This window comes from Acartia tonsa, chromosome 2, assembly GCF_053477335.1.
Source record: "Acartia tonsa isolate MP-2025a chromosome 2, ASM5347733v1, whole genome shotgun sequence".
In the NCBI taxonomy this organism is placed as follows: Eukaryota; Metazoa; Arthropoda; class Copepoda; order Calanoida; family Acartiidae; genus Acartia; species Acartia tonsa.
In genome coordinates, this window is record NC_137261.1 from 38,553,438 (window position 1) to 38,580,835 (window position 27,398).

The 27,398-nt window shown below is 29.9% G+C and overlaps 1 protein-coding gene across 2 annotated transcripts in view; it reads right to left on the reverse strand.

Annotated features, from left to right (window-relative positions):
- Positions 1–27,398, reverse strand: part of LOC145311756 (FMRFamide receptor-like) — a 49,958-nt gene that overhangs the window by 18,318 nt on the left and 4,242 nt on the right. For both annotated transcript variants that reach the window (XM_080150734.1, XM_080150733.1), the window contains exons 2-9: positions 26,877–26,931; positions 22,320–22,408; positions 20,935–20,965; positions 11,566–11,624; positions 11,151–11,203; positions 10,653–10,713; positions 8,983–9,038; positions 1,197–1,265 (exon numbers count right to left, since the gene is read on the reverse strand). In XM_080150734.1, coding sequence (XP_080006860.1) covers positions 1,197–1,265; positions 8,983–9,038; positions 10,653–10,713; positions 11,151–11,203; positions 11,566–11,624; positions 20,935–20,965; positions 22,320–22,408; positions 26,877–26,931 — 473 coding nt within the window. The remainder of the gene's footprint in view (positions 1–1,196; positions 1,266–8,982; positions 9,039–10,652; positions 10,714–11,150; positions 11,204–11,565; positions 11,625–20,934; positions 20,966–22,319; positions 22,409–26,876; positions 26,932–27,398) is intronic.

The following is a 27,398-nucleotide window of genomic DNA, read 5'->3' on the forward strand; positions in this document are numbered from 1 at the left end:
CTAAATATATAGATAGATATAACAGGGTATGGTTGTTTAGAACCTATAACTTTATCTAACATTAAGGTAAAGAAATATAAATGGATTCGAACCTGTACCTTTCTAAATAGCTAGGTAGAAAGTAACTTTAATAGACATATCTATGGAATTCTATTATGAGCTTAATAAATAATTTTCCTTCCAGTTTAAACATTTAAAGTTTAAATTAATTTGTTTTTAAAACATAACAACAATGTTGAAGCTCTCCAAATGTTAATTGTAATAATAACATAAAGTTGGAAACGAGTTCAACTTTGTTAATAAAAATTTATGGAACAATTTGGTTGAGTTCAACTTCATACAAGATACTACAAAATAGTGTTATTATTTTTATGAAGTGAAGATGCTCTGAAATAACCATGGCTGTCTGTCTATCTTTGAGTATTTTATCTTCTCTTCTTCATCATGTTATTCTAAACTCGATTCTATATGTATATTTTTTGTTTTAAATTTTACTATTGAGTCCTATTTTTGAGTCCTTATCAAACATATTGTTAGCTTTATGTATATTTGCTTGCATAGAACTGTGGAGTTAGTTTCTTGTTTGTATATTTGTTTCATTAAAAATAAAGAACTAAAGTTTTCTAATTAAGTTAATGGATCTTTAACATAAATTCTTCATGATTTTTTTTACAGTTTACGGGAATTTTTAAGATAAAAATTAAAGTAATGAAAATTATGTTTCTTAAATTTGTTAATAAGAAGCAACATTGTTTTACAAATAAAAAATATTTTTTATACAGAAAAAAATTAAACGAGAGATTTAATGTGCCAATTGAAACTTAATAGAGACCATAGACTAATACAGAGGCGTGCAGAAAGGGGGAGTATTCACCTCCCTGGCAAAATAAAGAGGAGTAAATAACACTTTACACCCATAACAATGGTTCACACCCCCTAATACACACCCAAAATACAGCCAGGAATGGGGGGGGGGGGGGAGGTGTCAAGTTAAAAAGCAACAACCCCCTTAAATTTAAAAGAGTTGTCATACAAAATTTGCACGCTTCGCGCATCAATTTACAAATAAAAAAAAAAAATAAAACATCCTCCTATAACTTATAATTATTTATTTACTCGAACGACAGTACACATTTACCCTAATTATATAGCTACTGTTCTACTAAAGTATACATCGTATTCAAATCAGTGCTTACCTACAAACGGCAATATATCTTTCAACTCCAACCCCCATGATCATGTAAATACTCGCGCACATCAAGATCCTGAATACAGTAAAAAGTAATTCATTTCTACTGGAGTAAAACCGGTTCCAAGCCATACTGAAAAAAAAACACATATCATGTATTATAGTATTATTAAAAACTGGCGACTGTAGCGTAAAACGTAGCGTTTCAACTTAGCCAGAACCACGTCATAAATAAAAACCTTAAAGAATATATCTACTGCTGCAATATCAGATGAGTGACATTGGTTCTCGAGAAAGTTGTATAAAAATTGAATTTTAATTGCTTAGGTAGACAGTAGTAGTGTTCAAACTTTACAACCAATAATTTGAATCTCTTAATATTCTTTATTAACATCCTAGTTTATTTACGTGATAACTTACATAAATTATAAGTAAATATAATTGGATAGAAATCAATTATGGTATGAATAATCATGTGATGTTTATCCAATTAAACTTTGAAAAATATTTGGTCTTACAACAATCATATGCAGCATATTTTCATAATTAAACGTATTTTTATTTAGAAAATTAATCTACTTGAAATTTTTTGTTATTTAATGACTTTCGAGCGGTTACGCCCCTATATCTAAGTAAAGGCCGCGCTTACTTTTTTCAAAGAAAAGTAGCATCTTCACTATTATATGGTTTTATGTTTCAGTTATTCAGTACTAGTGGCTACACCCCTAGATATCTCAATTTTCAATTTATAAAAAAAAATTGGAGGGGGTTGGATTTTGTGTTTTTTATGGGGCGATTTTCTTTGGGAGGGTAGAAAAATCTACTATAAGAAAATAAGTTACTTCAAGAAATAGTTATATGTAGAAATAGTTATATGTAGAAATAGTTATACATAAAATCTTTGGTGCCTGCCGGTTCACCATTAGTCGTCTCATCCTTATATGAGTAAAAAGATGCTTGTTTGTCTGTGTATATATGTGTCTGTAAATGAAGACCTCGATAACCGCTGGATAGTGAAGCTTCTTATAGGTTCAGGGAAGGTTCAATACTATAGTGGGAGATGGTATTTCCTACCTCCTAAAAGAAATCGCACTATAAAAACAACACCAGAATTTTTTAAATTTTATTTTTTTAAACTTAAAATTTAAAGAAGATGTTGTTCAACTTATTTCCACCTCCCTCCCTTCCCTCAAATGCCCCTAGAGGAGTGTATCCGATAGTATTAAAACTGAATACATAAAACCTAATGGTAAACTAATTATGATATGTTTCCAAAATTAAGCGGATGTTAATGCTGGTTATTAACTTTTTTAATAACTTACAAGAACTACATATTAAAACATAATTATATCTTATACACTCTTGCATTCAATTATTAAAAAGATATATGAATATTTTATAATATATTATAATCATTAGAATAAGTATATAATATTATTATGATTTTAAAGTAAACCTTTTCTATATAATTGATTTGACTTTATATTGTGATGTCTGTGCGTATATGGCATAATTTATGAGGGTACATTGGACTGTAAATTTCACAGGCATCAAATGTTTTTTACACATGTTATTTAGTCAAGATAAAAAGTAATTGTCTTTATCAACTTTTAACTAGTTGATACGCAAATAGAGGCATCTATGAACACGGTAAATGTTTTCTTTTCAATTTATGTTAAGATCAGCTGCTTACAAAAAATAATTCACCGTTAGATTGGGTTAATTATGTTTTTTTTGCGATTTTTCTTGGGAGGGTGGCGGTACCATCCGCCAAAATAACTATAAACCTTCCAAGAACCGATGAGAAGCTACAGTGTAAAGGAGAACCATATCGGTTCGGCGGTTAACGGCTGGTACACACAGACAGACAGACAAACAGTGATCCTGTTACTTTAATTTGAGGATTGTCTTTTTTCTTGAGATCCATGGCAGAAATTTATTAAGTAGAAGATTATACTGAAAAACTACCCAATATTCATTAATTAAAGAGGCCCATTAGAAATTGTTGAATTTCTTATGCTTAAAAAGGCTCTAAATTATGTGAATGTCAACATAACTTTAAACAAAACTATGTATAACAATATTCTTTTTTTCCATTCTTGACAAATATTCCTCTCCGTTGAATAATAATAGAATAAAAATTAATAAGGAAATAAGGGAAAGGGGGGGGGGTCCAATCGTATCTATTTAGAGGATTAACAAAAAAGGGCTTCTTTTAGCAACATGTCAAAAAAAACTTTTAATAATAGATTTGTCAAAAAAAAACCTTGGCGCTAGGACTTGTTTCTTAATTTACTCACCAGTTTAGATGAAGCGTAACGCAAGGCACAAGGACGTTAAAGCTTTTTTATTTCTGGGGGTAGGAATCAATCTATGAATATATAGGGTCATTCAAGTTTTTACTTATTTGTTGGAGGGGGGGGGGGGGGGGTGTAAAATGTCACTTTTAAAAGCAAGCAAAAATTTGCTTTACAACTCCCACAAAATTTTTTGTTAGAAAATACCCTTCAACTTTTTATGGGTGGAGGGGGGGGGGGGGGCATGACAAAATGGGGACAGGGGAGGAGAGTTATTTGGTTCATTTCATGATAAAATGGATTCTGTAGATTATCTCTCTGTATTTCTAATTAAATTTGAGAAGAAATCTAAGCTTGTAACTAAATTACAAGTTAGATGCTAGTTTCAACTCATAGCTTATACAATAATATTAACACAAGGACAAATTTGCAGTGATTTAGATCCACTTTGATATCATCTAATATCTAATTGTAATTTGTTATTTCTGCTCTTTTTTTATTCAAAAAAGATTCCAAAAAGCCTTATCTATTTTATAAAACAAATTGAAATAACATTTCTGATATTTGTTTTCTAATCTTTAAACAAATTTTGTGCTTTTTGTAAATTATATTAATTATAATGATTTAAAACGAATTATTCAAATTGTGAAAGTCCATAAATGACCACGAGTCCATAAATTCGTTTTTTTGTATAATTCTTTATCTAAAAGCGGAAATGCATTTTAAGTTAATTAATTTTGACCAATAGGATAGGTGGATTTTAAACTACCTGCGCTCTAATTGGTTGAATGATGTACGCCATCCAATTAGAGCGCAGATTTTTTAAATCCACCAATCACAGATGCCGAAATTAATTAACCTAAATTGCATTTCCGCTTTTAGATAAAGAATTATAGAAAAAACGAATTTTATAAAAAAAAATCCTCAAAATTTGATGCAGATTTTAAATCTCCCCATAACTTCAAAATTCCGGAAAACTTATATATCTTAGTGCTCATATCCAAACAAGGATGACAACACCAATTAAAGGGAAGCTTTACAGATAAGATCGTGGGATAAACAAACTTTTTATGCATGCACCATAAAACCATTTTATATTCAACATTATCTTGAAGTCTAAAAATATTCTGTATATTATTCTGTATATTACTATACCCAAATTGCATAAAATTTACATAATTTTTTACTTCATTTTAATATTATGCCAAATTGTCTTAAGAATCCATATTCAATAATCTAAAATTCAAGTGACCATTATAATTGATGAAATAAAGGATAAGTGATGAAAAAATAATTATTTATATTCCAAACACGGCTGCACTACTAGTAACTTGTTTTATTCCTTGTTAAATGCAAAACTTGGCATTGTGTATGCTTTTAAAAGTTTCTCCTTCCAAATGTAAGGTAGCATGAATTCGTTGAAAAATATAAGTTATTATTATTCCTTTAAAAATTATATCATTGATGAGAGATTATATGGTATTGTGTATAAACCTTTTTCAGCAAGCTGTATTTAAATTTAATCTGGAATGTTTTTTTGATAATCTGCTGAAGCCTCAAATGGTAGCTGAATGGCTTACATTTAATTGTAGCATTCTATGCAAAATTGGAAAATTGTTTAAAATCCGCAGTCAAAGTCGAGCGGCAGTGTCAGCGTTACCAGTTTTTGTGCTTTATTCAGAATATTATTTAATAGACTTTGCATTGTTCAAAATATTTGCAGCAAAGTAATTTCTAATGTTCTTTGTATCCTTGAAATAGAAGTTACAACTATATCTACAGTTAGAAGAAGAAAACGGTGGGCCTGTAATGCATTTGGGTTTTCCTTATTGTAAGTTTATATGTAATATATATCAAAAACAATTAGATATGTTTGTGTATTGCCAATTTTTTTTTACTTGCGACTTTGGCGCAACACCTAGCGCATCCGTTCGTTGACGGGAAGGTGATTGGTTCAAATCTCGGCCCGACCCTGCGTCATAACTAAAGACTCCAAAAATGATTCTTACTGCTGCTATGTCAGGTTTTCGACTTAAACAGTGGGAGTAGGAGGAATGCCTTAGCCCAAAACAGACTTAACTCATTCTCATGCACAGTTAGGACCACCAGATAAAGGTCGTGCAAACAACAACGAGTAGGTTATCTAGGTTGTGTATAAGGTAGACACTATACGCTGCTTCAAACACATCACAGCGGCTTTCTTGTATTCAAACTTTCAAAATGACATTAGCAAATTATCTAAAAGCCTAATTTATAATCTAATAGATTAATTTTATCCTTTATATTACATTACAAAATAGAGCCTAAACAATAATTTAACTGATTAAGTTTTATCCCAGATTTGATTACTCTACAAAGTATGGGGGTAATCTAAATATAAAAAGTATTATATCATGTTTACAACTTGATTGTAAAACTATTTTTATTTCAATATCTCTTTTTACATTCTATATTTGTCTAAAATGTTCAAAATAAAGCGTATTCTTTTATGTAGATTAGGGGCCAATACTTTAAGAGTTAATAGTTATTTCTTTCATCGTATTATAAACGGCTTTCCGCGGATATAGAATGTACAATTATAAGATTAAAACTAGTTTTTTTTAGCCCCGAGGTGCCGAAGGCACGGGCTAAAAAAACTGATTTTAATCTTATGATTGTACATTTATATATTCGTAGAAAGCTGGATATAATACGATGCTAGACATAGTTTTTTCGTATGGATGAGAACCGGTTCCTATTCACCGGATTCGAATGAATACGAGAATAGTTATGTCTCGAATCGTATTATAAACGGCTTTCCGCGGATACAGAAAGTAATTACAGAAAATACAGAAAATATATTATAATACCTCATCATTCGAGATATCTGACAGAGTACTAAACTATTATCAAAACCTTTTTTTCTTGTTAAACATTGCTTTGATGTTGTTTAATGAAAATAAGATAGTACATACCAAAGATCAAAGCAAAGAATGAGAAAGATTTTCATCAAATTCAAACGTAACAAATCATTTTGGGAGGTACTATAAATATTAAATATATTAGGTTCATGTATTTACCCCAAATGCGTCAGTCAACATTAAGCCCTGATTAATATTCAGACTATTTATTTTAAAACAGTTGCTATGTCAAATATAATGACGTTGATATTAAGAGTTTGGCCAAAGATATTGCAAACAACGTGTATGCCGTTTACAAGAGTATTTATGTAATCAATGATCGTTAGGATAATATTATCTTTTGAGCAAACCCACAACAAAATTATACAGAGATTTAAAGTATGACAGAACATACACAAAAACAATATATACATATAGTTAAAATAGAATAACATTTGTCCATGTCTCTTTTAATTCATTGTTTGTCTGATAGAGTTTTTTTCTGACCAAACAATTTATCTTTTGCTTTGCCTGATTTTTTCTTTTTCTCAAAGGTTCTTAAACAACCACTAACTATTTAATATTTTCTTCTTGAATCTTGGACGTGGTTATGTGGTTTTAGCCAGCTTATACCAACAACGAATTTAATTTGAAACAAAAACTTATAAGTGGTTTTCAGCTGTCGTTGGGGGAAACATATAGTAAAATTTATGACCTTTAGATAGCTCTATATTTTTTTCCTAAAAAATATTTCAACAATCATGATTGAAATCCTTATAGAAAAGTACAAAAATAACAAGAAGCCAAAACAAATGAAAATTTGACAACAACAAAAATGCCAAATGAACATGTGATCTATACTGAATATTTGCATAGAATACCAATGAATTATTTGCTAATGATTTTAGTCTAAAAGATTAAAAATCGGATGAAAATCAGCTAATATATGTCTAATATTTTTTTTTTTTAAATGGAATAGTCAAACCTTTAAGAGACCATTGTTTTGGAGTTCCTTAGGGGCTCATAACAAAGATAAAAAAGTATCATTTCAAAAGGTATGATAAAAAAAGGAAGGTGACCGAAAAAAATATGTCATTTAATTTCACAATATTAGACTAATTAATAATTATACAGAAGTTTTTCAATAATTAAACAATATTCTATTCTGAGGAACATATTATGAAAATATTTCTTTATCACGAGAAAATATTTTAAATTGGAATTTCAATATTGAAATTATTTTCTACCAATATTACATACATGTGAACAAGGTTGATAACATCCATTTTTGGCGATTTCCACTATGTCGGATGTGGACCTCAAACAAGACCAATGCTTTGTAATTATATTTTTAAGTTATGCTAACCAAGGGTTATAAAAGCCGCACAGTGACTCAAAATAAAATAAGACGGAACATTTTCTCAACAAAATATAAAACAATAAAATTTTTTGATATTAAGCAAAATAAGTTAAATTTGATATCCTTTGTTTGTTATATCATATGTATCATATCATATAATTAACAATCTTTTTTTTATCAAATGGCAGGAACTCAGCGCTTGGCAGCCTGTGCCAAGTGGATGTCAACCGCGCAGCTTAGAGAAGCCAAATTATACAGTCGCCTCTTTCTTAATTCCTAACCCACACTTGGGTGGAGCCGCGCGGCTGTAGTTGCAGCTGCTGGTCATCCGGACGATACCTTATTTTATAGTTAGCTGCACTGCTGCTAGAAAAATTTTAAAAGTGTGAATATGTAAATATAAAATGTGAGCAAAATTTGAAATTAAAGCACGTCATATAGAGAGAACAAATTATAGAAATATGTTTTTAAATAGCGACGCAACTCTTGTGTTCAGTAGGTCTGTTTGTTGGTTTAGTAGTTTTCACCCAATGAAAGTTTAGTCATCTCCTTATATCAAAATAAGGCAAAAGTCGATAGTCATACATTTTTTGTAGTAATGTTTATTTTTGCACGTAATTTTTAAGTAAATTCATATAGATTTGATATTGCAACAGAAAGTGCAAAAAATATATCAGCTTTAACTACTTATATTGGGAACACATATTTGACAACTATAAAACTAACTAGCTTGATAATAAAGCGACAGCAAGGCTGAAGTTGTAATGTTAAACTGGACTTAAAAAATACAAAAAATATAGTTGACTTGAATTCTTAAAATAAATAGATTTGTTTTATACATCAAATTGATAAGCTTAAAATATTTTGGTTGTAACTATGCTTGGTAAAACTTGCTACTAAAAACCAAAACAAAATAAACATTCCAAACCATAAATTGTATGTTATGAATTATTATGTTTTGTGGTATGCGTACCATTTATTTTTATTCTAAACAAATTTATTTCTTTACTTATTTATACTGAGTTATTTCACTGCACTCCCTCCACTAGATGCCAGGGGTGCAGTCAATAATGAAACTTCGTATAGTGTCCAATAAAAAATGACGTCATGAAATACAAATAACCAATGCTAGGCCAGCATATAATTTACCATTGACAAATTACAATGTATACTGGCCTATCATTGGTCATTTGTAGTGCATGACGACATTATTAATTGGACACTATACGCTGTTTCTGAATAATTGTAGATGGTTACCTGTGAAATGGAAAGTGTACCATTGTCAGAAAGTACGGACTCAGCTCATTAAATGGCTAAATTATTGAATAGTATATGACACATTATTTTTAACAAACCATTAAGATTTCGTCAATTGGCGAAGTTTTTTTTGTAAGACTAACATATTCATTTTAACCCTCAAGAGTCGTGAAATATTCAGGAAAGTATAAGAGGGGGATAGATGAAGTCGAACAGTACACATAAATAGACTGACATTCTAGACTTAGAGAAAAACTTTGCTGTTTGTAAAAAAGGATGACAACATATATAAAAGCGAAGCGCTGAAATGGTAGGACAAACGAACATGAACACTTGTAGAGTGTCAGAACTGAATAAAGAGAATATAAATTAACAAAATGTTAAGTAAATTTGTTGCAAAACTGTTTAAATACAGAATATTTTTTAAAGACATACTTACATTCTTAGGACTTGATTATAGAGAAGCTTAGCTTATAACAGCAGTTTAAAATGGACGTACGAACTTTCTGGTAACGATTATAGAGTTGCTACGCTGTCTAAATTGTACCTAATTGTTACAGGAATCATAACACTTTCTCGTATTCATTCGAAACCGATTAATATCCGGTGGATTAGCACCGGTTCTCATCCATACGAAAAAAACTTTGTCTAGCATCGTATTATATCCAGTTTTCTTCAAATATAAAGGGAGTGGGGACAAAACACCTAATTTAAAAATGCCTAACTAAAAATGCCTAACTAAAAACACCTAAGTTTAAAAATACCTAATGTTAAAAACACCTACGTTAAAAACACCTAATTTAAAAACACCTAATTTATAAATGCCTAATTTAAAAACGCCTAACTAAAAATGCCTAACTAAAAATACCTAATTTTAAAAATGTCTAATTTTAAAAATGCCTAATTTAAAAATACCTAATTCTAAACTATCTAAATGCCTAATTTAGAAATGCCTAATTCTAAAATATCAAAATACTTAAAATTTTGAAAACATTAATCCAATCGCTGATTGTTCTTTTGGGGGGGGGATAAACAAAATTTACCCCTGCCAACAGATTTTAAGGGGGGTAATTACCCCCCCAAGCAAATTTAACCCCCGGGGTAAAAATTTTATGGGGGGGGGGGGAATAAAAATTAACCCCTCCCAAAAATGAATTACCCCCCCCTTTAAAAAATTTTCCTCCCCACCCCAAAAAAAAAAGCTTGGACGCCCCTGCTCTAGGGAGCGTAGCTGGTTTAATATATTTAACAACAGTTTTAAGATATGCTTAAAATTAGGTTTTTTTAAATTAGGTATTTTAAAATTAGGTATTTTTAAACTTAGGTATTTATAGTTAGGTGTTTATAAAATTAGGCATTTTTAAAATTAGGTGTTTTGTCACATTAGGCATTTTTAAAATTAGGTATTTTTAAATTAGACATTTTTAAAATAGGTATTTATAAATTAGGTGTTTTGTCACATTAGACATTTATAAAATTAGGCATTTTTAAATTAGGTATTTTTAAATTAGGTGTTTTGTCCCCACTCCATATAAAGATGTACAATCATAATTATACTTTTTATATCCGCGGAAAGCTGTTTATAGTACGATGCGAGAAATAACTATTCTTGATTTTATAATTACAAGAAGTGGATATGATAAGTTATCTAATGTGTCATATCTAATTTCCTCGTATAGATGGGGAAAATCACTTCTGATTACGTCCAGAATAGCAAATATCAGGTACAAACTGAAAATACAAATAATTTAATCAAAATATTTTTCATCAAAATTTAATCTGAATAGAAAATATCTTATTTTGGTAATGTATGGTAACCATTTGAGAATTGAGTTATCTATCTATAAATGCCCCAGGGTGGTTTTATGCTATTTTATTTGAAGATTTGAAGTCTTGGGATTGTTTTATGCTATTTTTCAATCATCGAATGTGCCCCGCGCATACTAGTGGATGCTAGGGGCGCAACTACCAGAAAGATAAAGTCTTATTAAATATAAATGGTTCAAAACCGATTAAATCCACTGGATTAGAGCTGGTTCTAAGCAATACTGAAAAATGATGTATTGTATTTTATTATTATTATATACATCTAACAGCGTATAGTAAAATGAAAAATTGTTAGATTAATGGCAGTTTTATTAGACCTGAGGGTGATGAAGAACAATTACCTGTCAAAAGTATTGAGCGCTATTAGGAGCTGATTAAAACAATTCTTGGTTTCCTGAAATTCAAGCAATAAGAAACTAAGAAATAATTGAAAGCTGCCCATTGTAGTTCAATACCCACTCCAAATTTACCTGTGCAGATATGGGGGGGGGGGGAGTATTGTTAATAATTAATTAAGAAGTGTATGTACTTATATAAACTCCTTCATCAGTAAGTTTGAATTTAAATTTATACTTTTATTTTTATATAAATGTACTGTTAAAGGATTCAGATGCACAATAATTACAACGAATTAAATTTATCATTTATACATTGTTACTCTATAGTTCTTGATGTTCGTATGTCAGACCTTATGATCTGTCTAGCTTCGCTTTTATGGTTGTTTTCATACTAGTAAGAATATGGGATTAAAATTACCTTCAAAACGAGAACAACTATGCTGACAATATTTCCAATTATCCCCAACACACTCAATGCTGAAACAAGGTTTATATCAAGCTAGATACACATTCAACAATGTATTATAAAAGCTAAATCTTCTATGCATGTGTTTCGATTACTCTTAAATATAGTTATAGATCAGTGACATATCAAATCAGAAAGACAGATTGAAAGAGTGTCTGTGTTTAAAGGGCATAGAGTGGCAAGAGTGTTAATCTTTCCTTTTTTTTATAGCGAAGCTTTTCTATAATTAGGGTCTGTCCGTCCGTCCGTAACGGATAGCTTTTTTCGTTAATTTAGGCATGTTAGAATTGTCCTATCGATTTCAAACTTTGCATGTTGATTCCTCTAGTAATTAAGTACAATTTAAAAAGCGATTATCCGATTGATCTGATTTTTAGTATACTGATTCCTGGAAAAATAAAGTACAATATTATAAGCGAAGCAACTCTATAATTAAGTCCTAAAAATGTAAGTATGTCCATAAACATTATTCTGTATCAAGCAGTTTTTCAACAAATTTACTTACAATTTTGCTTTGACTCTTATACATTCGCATTCTGATTATTCAGTTCTGACATTATGCAAGTCTTAATGTCCGTTTGTCCTTCCATTTCAGAGCTTCGCTTTTATGGATGTTGTCATCCTTGTTATAGTCTGTAGCGAAGGATCCCGCTCATCGCTGAACCGTTATGGTTCTCTTTTACAGGAAGGCTTCTGATATGTCCAGGGAAGTTAAAAAAAAACTATTTTGAGAGAGAGTATCACAATCCTCTCAAAAAATGCTCTAATCCCTTAATTTTTATTACTATTTCGTTTTAAAATGGGAATTAAGTGCCACTAGTTATTTTTTATATTCTACTACAGAAAAAATAATACAAAGAATTAATAATTACGTTATATGTGTTTTTAAGTTAAAACCTTTCGATTTTCTTTTAAGATTTCATAACAGGTTATTGTTTTGTAACAGCACATTTTGAAGGCACATTTGCATCGACTCTTATACATTTATATTCTGATTATTCAGTTCTGACACTATACAAGTGTTAATGTCTGTTTGTCCCACCGTTTCAGCGTTTCGCTTTTATGAATGTTGTCATCCTTGTTTCTATTACATTTAATATACAGGCACAGCAGTGCTCATCTTGAAATGGGGTGATCATCTATAATACAAAGTAGAACGATGTCTGTCTGTTTGTTTCTGTGATCTGTGTGTACCGAAGGATCTCGCTAACCGCTGAACCGATCGGGTCTTCCTTAACATTGTAGCTTCTCATAGGTCCCGGGAAGGTTTATAACTATTTTCTTGGGGGGTGGGACACCTCCAACCCCCCAAAAAATGAAAAATACCCCCCCAAAAAAATTTATTTTTATTTTTTTAACTAAAATTTAAAAAAAAAATTCCACCCCCCAAAATATTTTTTTTACTTTTTCTTTTAAAATCTGTAATAAGAAATTGGGTTATCAAATTCGACTCACCCCTTCCTCAAGTATCCCTAGAGGCCTCTAGGAGCGAATCCGCTAGTATTAAATACAGCAGTAAGTTTTCTCTCTCTGCAGCTTAAGATTGTTCTACTACCTTTCCGGTTTAGTTCTATATTTTAAGGAAGCTACAAATAGATCCCGGGATGAATGTAGGCAAATACATTTATATTTTTACGTTTCAATACTACGGGCACATCAGCTAGTCAAGTATCTAAAGTTCCATTTAAAAAAAACACACACAAGTAGGAAAATCAAAGTTTAAAAAAATTGAAATAGAAAACACTTCTAGATCTTTTAATTCAAAACAAGAAAGAGTTTGGTTTGATAATAGAGAGCTATTTGAAAATAACTATTGGCTTTGGGGTACCCGGTACACTCAGTCCCCCCCCCCCCTTTATATTTATTTTTTTAATAAAAAGAGGGATTTTTTTCGTGGGGGCATATCTCCTAGAGGATGTTATTCCTCTCCTTAATAGCTTAAAATCAGTTTTTGCGATATTGAGTTGTTTCTCATTATGAAAAATTAGGCTTTTTCCATATTAATCAAGAAAGAATTGTAATATTTCTATGTTATGTAATAGGATTATTATAAAAGTGTTGATGTGATTTATAATGAATAATTTTTTAATAGCTTGTACAAACTAGTTAAAAAAAGAAGCGTAGCTTCTTTTTTTTTTACATATCTAAGATGTACAATGTTAACTATTTTCCGTATGGCTTAGAAAACGATTAATATCCGCTGGATTTGAACCGTTTCTTAGCAATACTTAAAAATTTTATATTGCTTTCATTGTATTACATACAATTTTCCTCGAATGTTAAAATAAAACCCATAAGATTAATAAAACTTTGTTAGCCCGGGCCTGGTTTTAATTTTATAATTTTTAATTTAATTATAATCCGCCTAAAGTCATCTAAAGTAAGATTTGATAAATAATTATAATTTTATTCGTTCTATATTTATAAGCAAAGCTACTGTACAAATTGTAGTTTCTGGTCGGCATTCTAAAATGCAAAATATCCTCATTCTCCCCTTTTCCCTCATTTTTTTTCTTGTACCCTTTCTTTTCCTCTTAATATTCCTGGTTGTTTAACTAAATTAAAAATGCTGCAAATGGACGCAATTTTAAATTCAAATGGTTAACTTATTCTTGGCAATCTCCTATTGAAACAAACATATTTAGTCAATGCTTTATATAATTTTTAATGGCTTTTACATAAAAGAATTAATATTCCTCATTACCAAAATTGGGCATAATGTTTTTGACATTCTAATGCTAACTAATTTTTTGTTATACAAATAGAATAACAAAATAATTATTTTTTTAGTGGTGCAGCTAATCACTATTCTTTCCGCCAGTCCGTCTGTCCATAACGCTATTGGGGAAATGTGATTTTCTAAGCTGATATTTAATATAGATTGCTGCTTTTTTGATAATATACTCACTACTAAAGAGCATCCAGCATACGAATTACTTTAGTCCCTTAATCTGACAGTGAAGTTACAAAAGAGTTTGAAAGGTTTTGTGTTTTATAATCATATATTCTTTTTTTCAATTTATTTTCACTTTATTTTAAACATAACGATGGGGGTTTGGGGGGAAGTGTTGACTAACTTTTTTTTCCAACCTGGTTATAGAGTAGCTTATGCTGTTCTAGATCTAGAATTTCAATCAAAAAGAATATTTAAAATTCCGAAAGATTCCCATTTTTGTTGTAAATAGTCTGGTGCGCATACACAATTTCAAATTTCTTATTTTAGGAAAGTTAATTGTTCATATAATATTTGTACATTCTTTTTTATTCCTTTTTCTTATTCTTAATTCAAATTTATTCAAATTCCAAGCAGCTGACGGTAATAAAAAAACGGCTTATTGTTATCTTTCTATCTTTAAGAATCAAAGAAAATTTAGGCTTATCAATAAAGTATCAATGCTATTGAATTATATGGAAAATAAAAGGGTGAGGGGGTAGTTTTTTATATATTATTACTTCAAGTCAGTTTATGTTAGCCCCACAGGTGTATGTTCTCAGGAATGGGGAAAACCTCATCCTACCTATTTAATTTTTTTTCATAGAAAGCTCAACCGGCACTATTTGGAAAAGAATCCTCACCTTTTTTCTATCATTTTTAATCTTTACACCACCTCTTGATTTTGTAATTTTTTATAGCTTTTCATCGCTAACTAGTCCAAGGATACTGTATAAAAAATTGAATAAAGTTGAAGTAATTTGAATATTCTGTTGATGTATTACACTCACCACAACTTTTAAAATAAGTTTTCAAGCAAAGCAGTAAGAAAATCCAAGGTTTAAAAGCAAAAGCAAGGCCTGTAAATTATACTGGTACCTAATTTGTTATAAACAAGTTCTCTCATTCGTTGTCCTTTGGGTACAAGTTATTAAGTGACCAATCCCCTATCCTTGCTATTTAGATGTGAGTTTTAGTCCACAGTCGAAAAATGTAAGTATTAATATGTTGCAGGTTTGGGGCTATTTTATGTGAGGTTTTGATGCTTTTAAGAACATAAGTTAAATTTATTTATGATAAGAAAATAGTTTTAATTGCAATAAAGAACAATTTTCTTGCTGTTTTGATTAAATAAATTTTCACCATTTCAAATTATAATCTTTTTGAGGTCTAGAAATAAAATTCTTTTTGACCTTACAATCGATTGATTAAATATGCGAAATAAAAAAACATACTTCATACTTTCCAAGATAGTTTAATTTAAACCTTTTGTAAGCACATAGATATAGTCTTTCTTCAATTACTACAATAAACAACTATAATCTATTTTGCAACGTTTTTGCTGAAAGTATGTTTTTTTTCAACCTGCTTTATTAAACTGATCTCCTAAATAATAACCCATTTTAAACATTCTTTTACCGCAAAACAAATTCAAATTAAAGGAAATTCCCTATCTTATAATAAATAACCCTTTCCTATTTAATTAAAAAGCTCAATGTGATATTTGTGTGTTGTCATGAACCCCATTAACCAGGATAATTAAGTTAAATGAGTATAAATACACACACCTATTGCCCTCAACAATCTAACCATTAATTATCGTAACAACAAAGCAAAAAATATTCCCTTTCTGGTTAATTTTTTTAAAAGTTATTTTCATTGAATTTATTATTCAACACTTTATTTGTATAGTCCCTTTCGCGGCAACGCCTCTTAAGGGGCGTTTCGTCGTAATTTTTACAGTAGCTTTTTCCCTAATTCTAGCCACGGCACTGCAGGGGGCTCTAACCCTGCGGGGCTAATAGCCTAACCCTACAGGTCAATCACTTAACCCAACTTCCAAACCTAACCTAAAATGACCTATCAAAAGCTACGACGAAACTCCCCTTAAGAGGCGTTGTCAAAAAAGGGACTATACTCCATTTTTAATTGTTAATAAAAAAGAAAATACTTTTCTAAAAGCTCCTTTCTTGGATTCTACATGTTGTTTTATATGCCATAACATTAGAATATTGGAATGTATCTATATCTTTTTAAAAAGGGTCAATTTAGGTATATACATAAAATATGCAGGAAGGACAAATTTCGTGAATAGGGAAATTATCTTGTATTAGTATATGCAGTTGTATTCATATTTTTGAATGGAATGTAATTAATGAATGACACTATCAGTCTATTGTATAGACACAAGGATAAAAAACTTAACATGCTTTTTAAAATCATTTTTTTTATACATGATTTTATGAGGTAATTATTTTTTTCGTATTCATTCGAATCCGGTGAATAGGAACCGGTTCTTATCCATACGAAAAAACTATGTCTAGCATAGATTAAAACCCGTTTTTTTAGCCGGAGCCTTCGGCACCTCGGGGCTAAAAAAACTAGTTTTAATCTTATAATTGAAAATTCTATATCCGCGGAAAGCGGTTTATAATACGATACGAGAAATAACTACTATATTTATTGCGGTAGTTGCATACAAAACAACGAATTCATTTTGTCACTAATTTTAAAAACTTTAACGAAGAAACTAGAACTACATTTCTGAACAATAAAAAAATCTACTTCTTTTAAAGAAAATAGAAAAAGGTATTTATGAGGCATTTCTATCAAAAGTATTTTTTTACAGTAGTGTCTTTTAAAGATAAAATTATTTTTGTATATATGAATATTCATACATATGTATATATTTCCTGCAACAATATTAATTTCATTGTATGTAAGTATTTTTATTTATTTATAATATTTATTTCCCTCATAATTAGCAGATTCTTGAAAAAAGGACGGTTAAAGCTCCCAATTTTACAAAAGTTAATCGGCTAAGCTGTGAATTTGTGACTTACTTACGGCTACGGCTTTGAATGTGGATTATTGACTGATGATAATAAAGGACGGAAGAAAGTTTTTTATATAAAAATCTCTGGCATCCGAAATAAATTCATTTTAAGCTAGCTTACAATCCTTGTTATTTGACATCCTTGTTATCTAATACACAAGAGAAAGACACTAATTATGTTGCTTTGTCATGTTTTTTGTTTGTAGTAATCTTAATTAAAACTCTGACAAATAAAATAGTTAATAATAATAACAACCAAGAAGGACGACCAAACTTTCCTTTTTGGATAGGGATAAAAAAATAAATTAGTGAGGGATTTAGGGTAACAAAACCCTATTTTAGCAGTTCTTAGTTAAAGAGTGAACCTTTTTTTAGTGACTATTAAAAACTTACGTACAAATGACTAATGATACACAATACACAGACTAGATTAACAATGGTAGGCCAGTATACATTTTAATTGACCAATTGTAGGCCAGTATTGCATACTTTTTTATAGGCACAATAAAAACTTCTTAAAGAATTTCTTTGCATAGACAAGTTTTTTTTCAATGCCTTCATGATTTAGCAGATATTTGGAAATTGTAGGTATAATTACTAAATAATATAAAAACTGGGGTCGGCAACTGCGCGTCAGCCGCGCATAAGCCTCAAGTTTAAACCAGTTTGTGTGCAAAAAAAGAAATTCAGAAAAGATGGTTTGTCTGTGTAGAAACAGGTTTAGACAACAAGTTGAATTTCAAAGTTACAAAATGACGATTTCACTGAGACTTACACTCGGCATACGCGCGGCTACCGAGCCCTGAATTAAAAAAAACTATCCTTTTATCATTTTAAAGATAATCTTTTAATCTAAAATATATCTTTATGACAGTTTCTTGTTTATACTTCTTAAGATATTATGTTCTTAATTCCTTAATACTTTATAATAGAAACTAAATCTACACTTCTATACTTAAATATATAATTTACTTAATGTTATAAAAATTCGAGGTATCCTATCGAATTCATCCTATATATCTTACCAACGACTTAAATAATGATGCTGATGTTCAAAATATTGAATTAGAGATAATGAATAATGAATATAAATAGCAACTTTGCTCCTAACCTTAAAACTTTTCAAAGTACAGGGTACATTATCGACAACATTTTCAATAAATGAAATTAAAGAAAAACTGCGATATGAACAATGATGAAAATGCATCTCACTTAGTATCTACAAGGTTTTAAAGTAAATAATAATTTGTAATCCATTGCCCTTTCTCTTTATCCTTGACTGAGTGCAGGGTAAAGTTTAATCCAAATGACATAATATAAATGTTCTCCTGGAATTCTTAATCGCACAAAGTTGACAAAAAGCAGGGCTCGGCACTTGCAATTGCCAGCCATAGGTAAGGAGAGCAATTTGCTGTCATTGCGGCCAGAGAATTATCCAGCCGCCTTTGCAAAAACAGCACTAAGCTAAGCAACATTTTCCATAAATTTCTGGTATAGCAAAATCCAGCCGCTTTTGAGTTCAACTTCTGCTGATATCTTTCCTAACAACTGGCCGCTGCCGAGCCTTGATAAAAAGTTTTGTAATAGAAAGGCTTATATGTAACAATTAGTTGTTTTTTAAATACATGTTTAGCATTTTTATAGACGCTTTAAATGCAAGCAAATAAAAACTTTTTTTTTAAATAAGAGAAATAAAAGTATCTCAAACCTCAAGAGCATTTCAAACTTAAACCAATAAAACGATTATTATTCTGAAGAGGACATGGACATTGTTTTCTTTGATTTTTTCATTAATTATTATCATTATTTTCTTTTCTACCTGTAATAAAAAAAACATTTTTATTTTTATTGTTCATAATATCTAAAAAAAATACCAATATTATTTTGGCAACAAAGCCTTACAATTTCATATTTTGGTTCTAGAATAAAGGATTTGACTTTGACTCATTCCCCATACCCCATAATTGTGTCTGACCTGACAAACTAAAGCTACATTTGCTCTGGCTACGAAGTCCACCCAAACCTTTATCTGTTTAAGATTCCTGCCCCAACTGCATCAATCATTCTAAAACAACTCTGCACCTCTTTGATTGCAAAGGTAAATTACACAGACCTTGGGGCTAGAGAGCCAGAAAACAGTTTAAAAAAAGTTTTCTTGTAATATGATTATACTACGTTCTGTATCGATATGATGTGCTATTATGTGTGTTTATCATTTATCATTTATCCCTGATTACTATTTAAAGCATTGTTGTAGCTGTAAGTTGTTATTGTAAAGATTTATGATAGAAACACACAATGTATTTTAATGCAGGGATCTAAAGGGATAAAACAATAGCCGATAAATTAATGTAGATCCACAATGGTGAAACACAAAATTACCCATTCTGTACATTACTATTAGTGGTTGAAACGTTAACAAACTATTACTCATTCTAATAAACAAACCAATAAAAAATTCTAAAAATCACCCAAAGTTGTTAAGAAAACGAATAAGAAAACTTTATTATAGAACTTTGGGGACTAGTATATTAAGCAGCTCAAAGTCTCCTACCTCTCTAATTGTAATACCAACCTAGGATGGGCAAATTTAACTAATCCACAACCCGTTCCTCCCCAAAATATTTATTTTCTACAAAAAAAACCATTCAATAAAATTCGGCAGAGATGAGTGGGGGGAGGGGGGTTACTTTAACGTCAATGAATTGTGAAATCCCTTTATACCGCAACAAATGTGCAATATCTAATTTATTCTATAACAAAAGAATCTTTGTTACGATAAAAAATAGTATAGAATGATTTAGACTAAAAATAGACGTTGCTAGTAGATTAATAACATATACACGATATATTTTTTGTTGCTTTAACATTCAATGCTAACATCCGTATCATCCAAGAATTGCAATGTTTGTTTTAGTTAAATTTATGACACTTTTTTTTTGGCAAATTTGAACCATTAAGATTTGCAAATTTAGGCACACCATTATTTCAAGTGCAAAGGGCAAAATTTATATCATAAACTATAACAAACATTTTTTGTAAAGTACTTATTTTGAGTTTTAAAAGATTTTAAAATGAGTATTAATTTCATGTTTACTAAAAGGATAAAAAAACTGTGAGAAATTCTTTCTTCGTTTATATGTATGACAATCTTCTTTTTTCAGAGTATTGTAATAGTTTTATAATTATTTAAAGAAGATTTCAAATACTGGTGGCTTCAATCCTGGCATTCGAAGGGTATGTTAATAAAAAAAACCTCAAGACTAAAATATAATTAAATAGCCTAAAACCATTCTCGGGCCCTAAAAAGGAGAACTAAATAATATGCGTTTATTACGGTATTCTAAATATTTTTTTTCATATATATAAATTTAATAAAACAAATATAATTTTTTCTTGGTATACTTTTCTCCTATTGATAAATCATCCTTTTTCCCCCGTAAAAAAATAAGCTTTATCTAATCAGGACCTTAAACAAAGTTGTGTTCAAACAAGCTTTTGGGGTAGTATCACCTATCCTCTTCACGCCCGTAAATCGATAAATAAAACTCACCAATGATGATAACTCCCACAGACTTGGCAAACTAAAATAAATAAAACATTTTTAAATAGAAAATTATTTTGTGTAAAAAAAGTAAAATTGAAACAATGATTACAACATTTTTTTCTTCTTTTACTCACTCTAGATAAGTATTTTAAAAATCATTCTTTCTTAATTTTTTTTCTTTGCGTTTTTATGCTTGTTGGGATACCTATAGCAACATTCAATGACCAAAAATTTAGAGTAATGCTATCTTTTAATCTTGAATATTATGAATCTCTTCATAATGCCTTTACAAAAAGGGATAAATCTAAAAAAGACTTTTGGCCGAAATAACCCATTCCCGAATGACGTCATATTAGAAGAGTCCATTATTCTAATATGACGTTATTAGGGATACTTATAAGTTTTTTCCCCTTTTTTATGTGCACCATAAAAAGCTTCGAATATTTTCTGTAAATTATTATAAAGTTAGTAATTAAAATCCTTATAATGTTTGTAATTTTTGTTAAATATTTAACGCAACCCTACAGCCATAATTCTGTAGATTTTTACTATCTATTATTCCCTTTATCCTGTGATAAACAATAATACACCAAAATGCTGGCAAGCTATTGTTTTATTCTCTTGTTTAAAATTTAAGTTGCACAGGGAGGGAGAGGACAATGGTGAGTAAATAAATCTTGACCTCTTTATTCCCACGAATAGTTACTAGTTTTAATATGTAAAATTTTACTTATAATCAAGGGAAATTTATAATGTCTATTGGCCTATCTCTATATCCCGGGAATTCAATATTTTGTAAAAATCTGATAAAATCTTTTAAGTTTATATGTGTATAGAATCTGAACAAGATTTATTCATATTTACGTCTTAAAATTGTTAAAAATTTACTTGCAGCCTTTTTAAAACTTTCAACGACAACAATCCACCGACAAAAGCAATTCATGATTGGTTTTACTACTAAAAAAAATGTGAAAAACAAAAATCAACTTATTTAAGGTTAGTTTGACTTTAGTAAAGTATTTGAAAAAAGATTAATTATGTAATTATTATTGAAATATTATTTTTGCTGAAAATATTTCAAAATATATTTGCAGATTTCGATAATAATAGATAATTTTAGAGGATATTAGGACAGTTTTTTTCCTAAAGCTTTTATTTTCGACATGATTTTTAGCTCAGGGACATAGTTATAATAAACCTCTCACCAACCAACAGACGAACAAACCAAAAACCAACATTATAGAGTAGAATTTCTGATAAAGTTTTTCAAATCGGAAAAAAATTATGCTCTCATTTTAGGATTATAAACGACAACAATCATCATTACATTGAACACCCAATGGACAAACGGACTTGTTGATTTGAAAAGCATCACTGTTGTATTATTCTACCTGTTTATATCTGAAGTAGTCAAGACTTGCTTTCAGTTCTGGATCATAAAAACATCCATCTTCGTCATATTCTACTGTTCCATTATACACTAAAACAAAAAAGTATAAATTCATTTGCTTTTAGGCGGAATTTTGGGGATTATGTTAAGTTAGATAATTCAAATGTCCAAAAAGTCAGAAAAACAAAATATGTAGTTGGAATTATATTTGGTCTTTGTTGGTTAAATTCAGTTCAATAAGTAAAACTCACATGGTTAAGATACTTTTCTAATTAATGGCATAACTTATTAAAAATCATCAATCACCGGCACGATAGAGTGCCTGCTTGCTTTAGGGGAGGTGTCGGATTCGAGTGTAGTCCACACCTCGTCATACTAGAAATGTTAACATGGTATCTAGTGCTGCTATGACTTACTAGTGACACTACTAGTGTGAGTAGGAGTAATGCCTGGGTCCTAAAACAGGGTCAACTCATTACTATGCACAGTTAGGCCTTCCTGACAAAGGTCGTGTAATAAAACTAAAAGGCTTAGTTGTATATGGATGTGAATAACAAGCATATGATGCTATAGCTTCTAGAAATTATCACGAAAATCAAAGGATAATCCCGCACAAACGAGGTAATTAACGAAGATAAAAACTAGTTAATAATAACTAAATCAGTATAAAAAATAAAGACTGTGTTGAGTAAAATACACTTATAAAAAATTTCCATATCAATATTAAATACAAGTACCCTCAAGACAACTCTTAGTGTTAATAAAAACAAATAATTAATTTTCCCCTGAAAGCCACTTCAATTTTTATTAATCCTTTCACATAAATACTAGTGGGTGTGGAAATATGATAATTTACACGTAAATCGTGTTCAGCCTGTCTTAAAATATCTTCAAATAATTTTTTTGCCGTAGCGTTAAAAATGAGAGAATAGTTATTTCTGGCATCGTATTAAAAACAGCTTTCCGTGGATATAAAAATAAGCAATTGTAAGATTAAAATCAGTTTTTTTAGCCCCGATATAACTGGATATATTACAATGCTATACATAATTTCGCCGTATGGCTGAATGGCTGAGAACCAGTTCTAATCCATCGGATATTAATCGGTTTCAAAGCGATACGGGAAAATACTTTATTTCTTAACTTGTATAATAAACTAAAAATTACTTTTGTTTGTTGAAATTATGCAATTTATACAAATAGCAATGCAGATTATTTCAAATGGAAAAATGTATTTCAAAATTAAATAGATACTGGTAGAAAAATATTATAAATGTCTAGAGGGAGAACAAGAATAGTATTTTCCAAAGTGTTTTTAAATAACAACCATGTGAGCAAAGACACAAATTTTCATTGCTTTCCTTTTTGATTGCAATACAGAAATAAAATATAAACATACCCCCTAAGTACAATATTTATGAATAAATTAATTCGTATGGGATTATTTTGGCTGTTTTTCTCTAGTATGACGCAATGTTGTGTAGAATAAAAAACAACACCTTCCAGACATTAACAAAAAATCCCATAAAACCTCAAAATTATTAAAATGTTAATATTATGATATGACCTTTGTTTTGAGCATATGTTTAATGTATCTTTGTAAAATAACATTGTATTGTTGTAATAACATAATTTGCATAATATAATTGACAATATTCTCTTATCAAACAGAATAACACAATCTTATATTCAAGTAAATTGTATATCAAGAACATTTGTATAAAAATTTTCTTCTTTCTTTTTTTGGTAGCGAAGCTACTCTATAACTCAAATTTGCCAGTCTATAAAAGAATAGAGACATGAATGGGAAATACGTTTGACCTATTTATTAAGCAAGACATTCTGACGTTTAATGAAAAGTATTAAGAAATGGGCGCTATCATTCTTTCGTTTGTTTATTACCTTAGGTCGGGTTGGGTTAGGTTTTATTGGGTACAGGGTAGCCCTGTAGTGTTGGGGCCTCCAAAAGAGGTTAGGCATTGTGAAAAACTACCCCGTCTTATTTCGTTTTGGGGGGTTAACAGTGCTTATCCCGCACTTTGCGTGATAGCACAAAGAAATGTTTTAAGCTAAAAAAATCTTCTTTGTTTAATGGACTAAGAAAACATTTCATCGAAAATACATTAAGAAAAAAAAGGAATCACTCTTTTAAGTATAAACAGAAGAAAATTTTAAAAGATTTAGGCCTTCTATTTTTCTATGCTATGAAAAAAAATGTGCAACAAGACAAAGTGTTGAGTGCCCTTTTAATTAAAGTAGAACAATGCGGACCATACCAACATGTGGCTTTTGTTCATATACAAAACAGCAAAAGAATCAATAAAGACTTTTGCACTTTTAAGGTTTGTTAGACTGTTTATGAGTATGATGAGTAGCTCTTGTCTTATTTATATCGGGGTGAAATGTTCCAAATAAGAACACCCGACAATAATTGGGAGGGGGGTGTTAATGGAAATATCCAAGCACAGTGTAACAAATGTACGTTACAGTTTTCAAGACTCAAAAGCATAAAACATAATATACTCCAAAACCTTTTAGAGATTACAAACACAAAATCAGAAACTAAACTAACATGCAAGGACGTCCAAGGGGGGGGGGGGGTAAAGGGGTGATTACCCTCCCCCAAATTTTTTTTTCATTTTAAAATTTACTCTATCTTGGGGGTGCCGTAGGCAACCCCAACCATTTAGGGGGGGGGGTATTTTCTCAGCTTGTTTTTTAAAAACACCTTGTGGGTTTTAATCTAGTGTCATATCAGATACTAGCGGCTTCGCCCCTAGCCTCTAGGGGCTTTGCCCCAAGAGGTTATACAAAAAATTAAGGTGAAATTCGTAAAAGGACCAAGGAAATCTCCTACAAAAAAAAAAAAAAAAAAATGGGGGTGATTATTTTGTTTTTGGGGGGGTTGGGGTTGTCCCACCCCCCAAGAAAATATCTTAAAACCACCACAGGACCAGTAGGTATATTTCCTGAAGAGTAGAGCCCATTCGGTTCAGTGGTTACCGAGATCTTAAGCTTCAGACGGACAGACAGACGGACAGACATCTTTCTACTTTGTATTATAGATAAGAAAATGAACTCTTCTTAGGTCCATAATTACATTTTGGTTCAATAAGAAATTTTAGCCGCTTCCTTTTTCAAAGACGTTTTAATGCTTAAATTTTAAACTTAAACAAAAAACTGTTTTTTTGCTAATGAAATAAAATAAAAATAGAAATATACAATTTGTAAACAAGTTAAAATTTGCTCGAATATTAATTTCCTATACCTTTTAATTAAACCCGGGTTTCTTAAGATTTATTTATTTTTGATTCATAAACTAAGAAAAAGTATGTTTTCCAGTCGTCTAAAATATCAAAAACTCATTTAAAAAGTTTCCAAATAAATCATTTTTAATTTAAATATTTAAATTAAAAGTTTTAATCAATAACTTTTCAATTTTCAAATAAATTTTTTTTTTGCGCCGAAGTTGTTGAAATTACATAAAAAATTTTACTATTATGAAATTATACATTTAAATCAAATAAAAAGTAAGTACAAAAGAATAATTTTCAAGAAAGTTTAAAACAAACATTGTCTTTATTATTAAAAAAATAACTTGTTAAATGTTTAAATTTCAAAATTAAAAATTTCAAATCACAATTTATCTTAGTTATTTAAATCAAATTAAAAATCATATTTTGCACATACTATACTATACATTTATAACTGAAATATATATTTAAGAAATGTTAGATTCTTTTCAACCCATATTATTTTCCTAATAAATATATTTTGACAGACTTAGTATTTTGGGACTGCCATTAGGTCATCTTGCAAAATTATTCCCAGGAGTATTCTTAAGTTGAACAAATTATATACTTTTTAAAGAAAAATCTTCAATAAATTATTTTGGGGTAAGAACGGCTTTACTTTTTTGCCATGAATTTATAAGCAACTCTTTGTTTCAACTAACTTCTGTCCTTTATTAAAAACCAAGTCCATGGACATACACAAGTTCACTGTTCACATTGACAAATGCATTAACTTTCAGGATAGGATTTGAATATATTTCTGTCTTTGTATTTTTTCTGTAAGTGTAAGAATTCAAATGCAGGCGAATATATTATGTACCATAACCTGAAAGTCTGGCCATTTATATATTATGCAGTTTTCAACCTCATTTAATCTTTCTCAGCTTTTTTATTTTTACATGCTCTATGTTTTGAAAGAAACAGAAAAAAAATTATAGAGAATTATTAATCAGTGTTACTATTTATTAAACAAGCAGTTGGAGGCTTTATATTTGAAAGGATATGTAAAAGCAGAAAAATAGCCTAAAACCATACTCAGACTTATTAGTAAAAATGTAAACAGCCCACAAACATCTCAGGGTCTATAGAAAGCTTCACTGTAGATGAGAACCATTCGGTTCAGCGGTTTGCAAGATCCCACGCCACAGACAAAATAGGGCTTTCTACTTTATATAACAGGATTACGTAGGTTGATTTTACTTTTTAACAGAGAGATCTAGAACCTTGTTATTGAGTATCTTTGCTTGTAAAAACCTTGCTCTAACCTGTGTCTCCATCGTCTTGACTACTCATAACTTTGCATGTCACGTTGTCAACAAACTAAAAAAGTTAGAAAAGGTATTATTATAAAAAATATAATAAAGGTGACAATTAATAGAGAGCATATACATATAAAAGCCATTAAACACCTTGACTGCTCAAAAAGTAGGCGTCCATCTTATCAATAAACTAAATAATCAGAAAAGAAATAAAATCGATAATGAAAAAACGTAATCAACATTCAAGTTAAGCAGTTAACAAGCCGCACAATGTCATGACTTCAAATTATCAAGGAATAAAACAAGTTTCAATAAAACAAGACAATTAAAATATTGTTTCAGTTCTAGACAGAAATTGTTAACCAATGACTTGTTTTATTCAGTTTAGCAGCACAAGTAAAAAAGATTTAATTAAATTTCTTCTGAAGGGCTACAAACTTATTGATTTATCTAAATTTATTAACTGTCAATTATAAAATTATATCATTTAACCCTTTAAAAGGTTAAAAAGAATAAGATTTAAGGTTA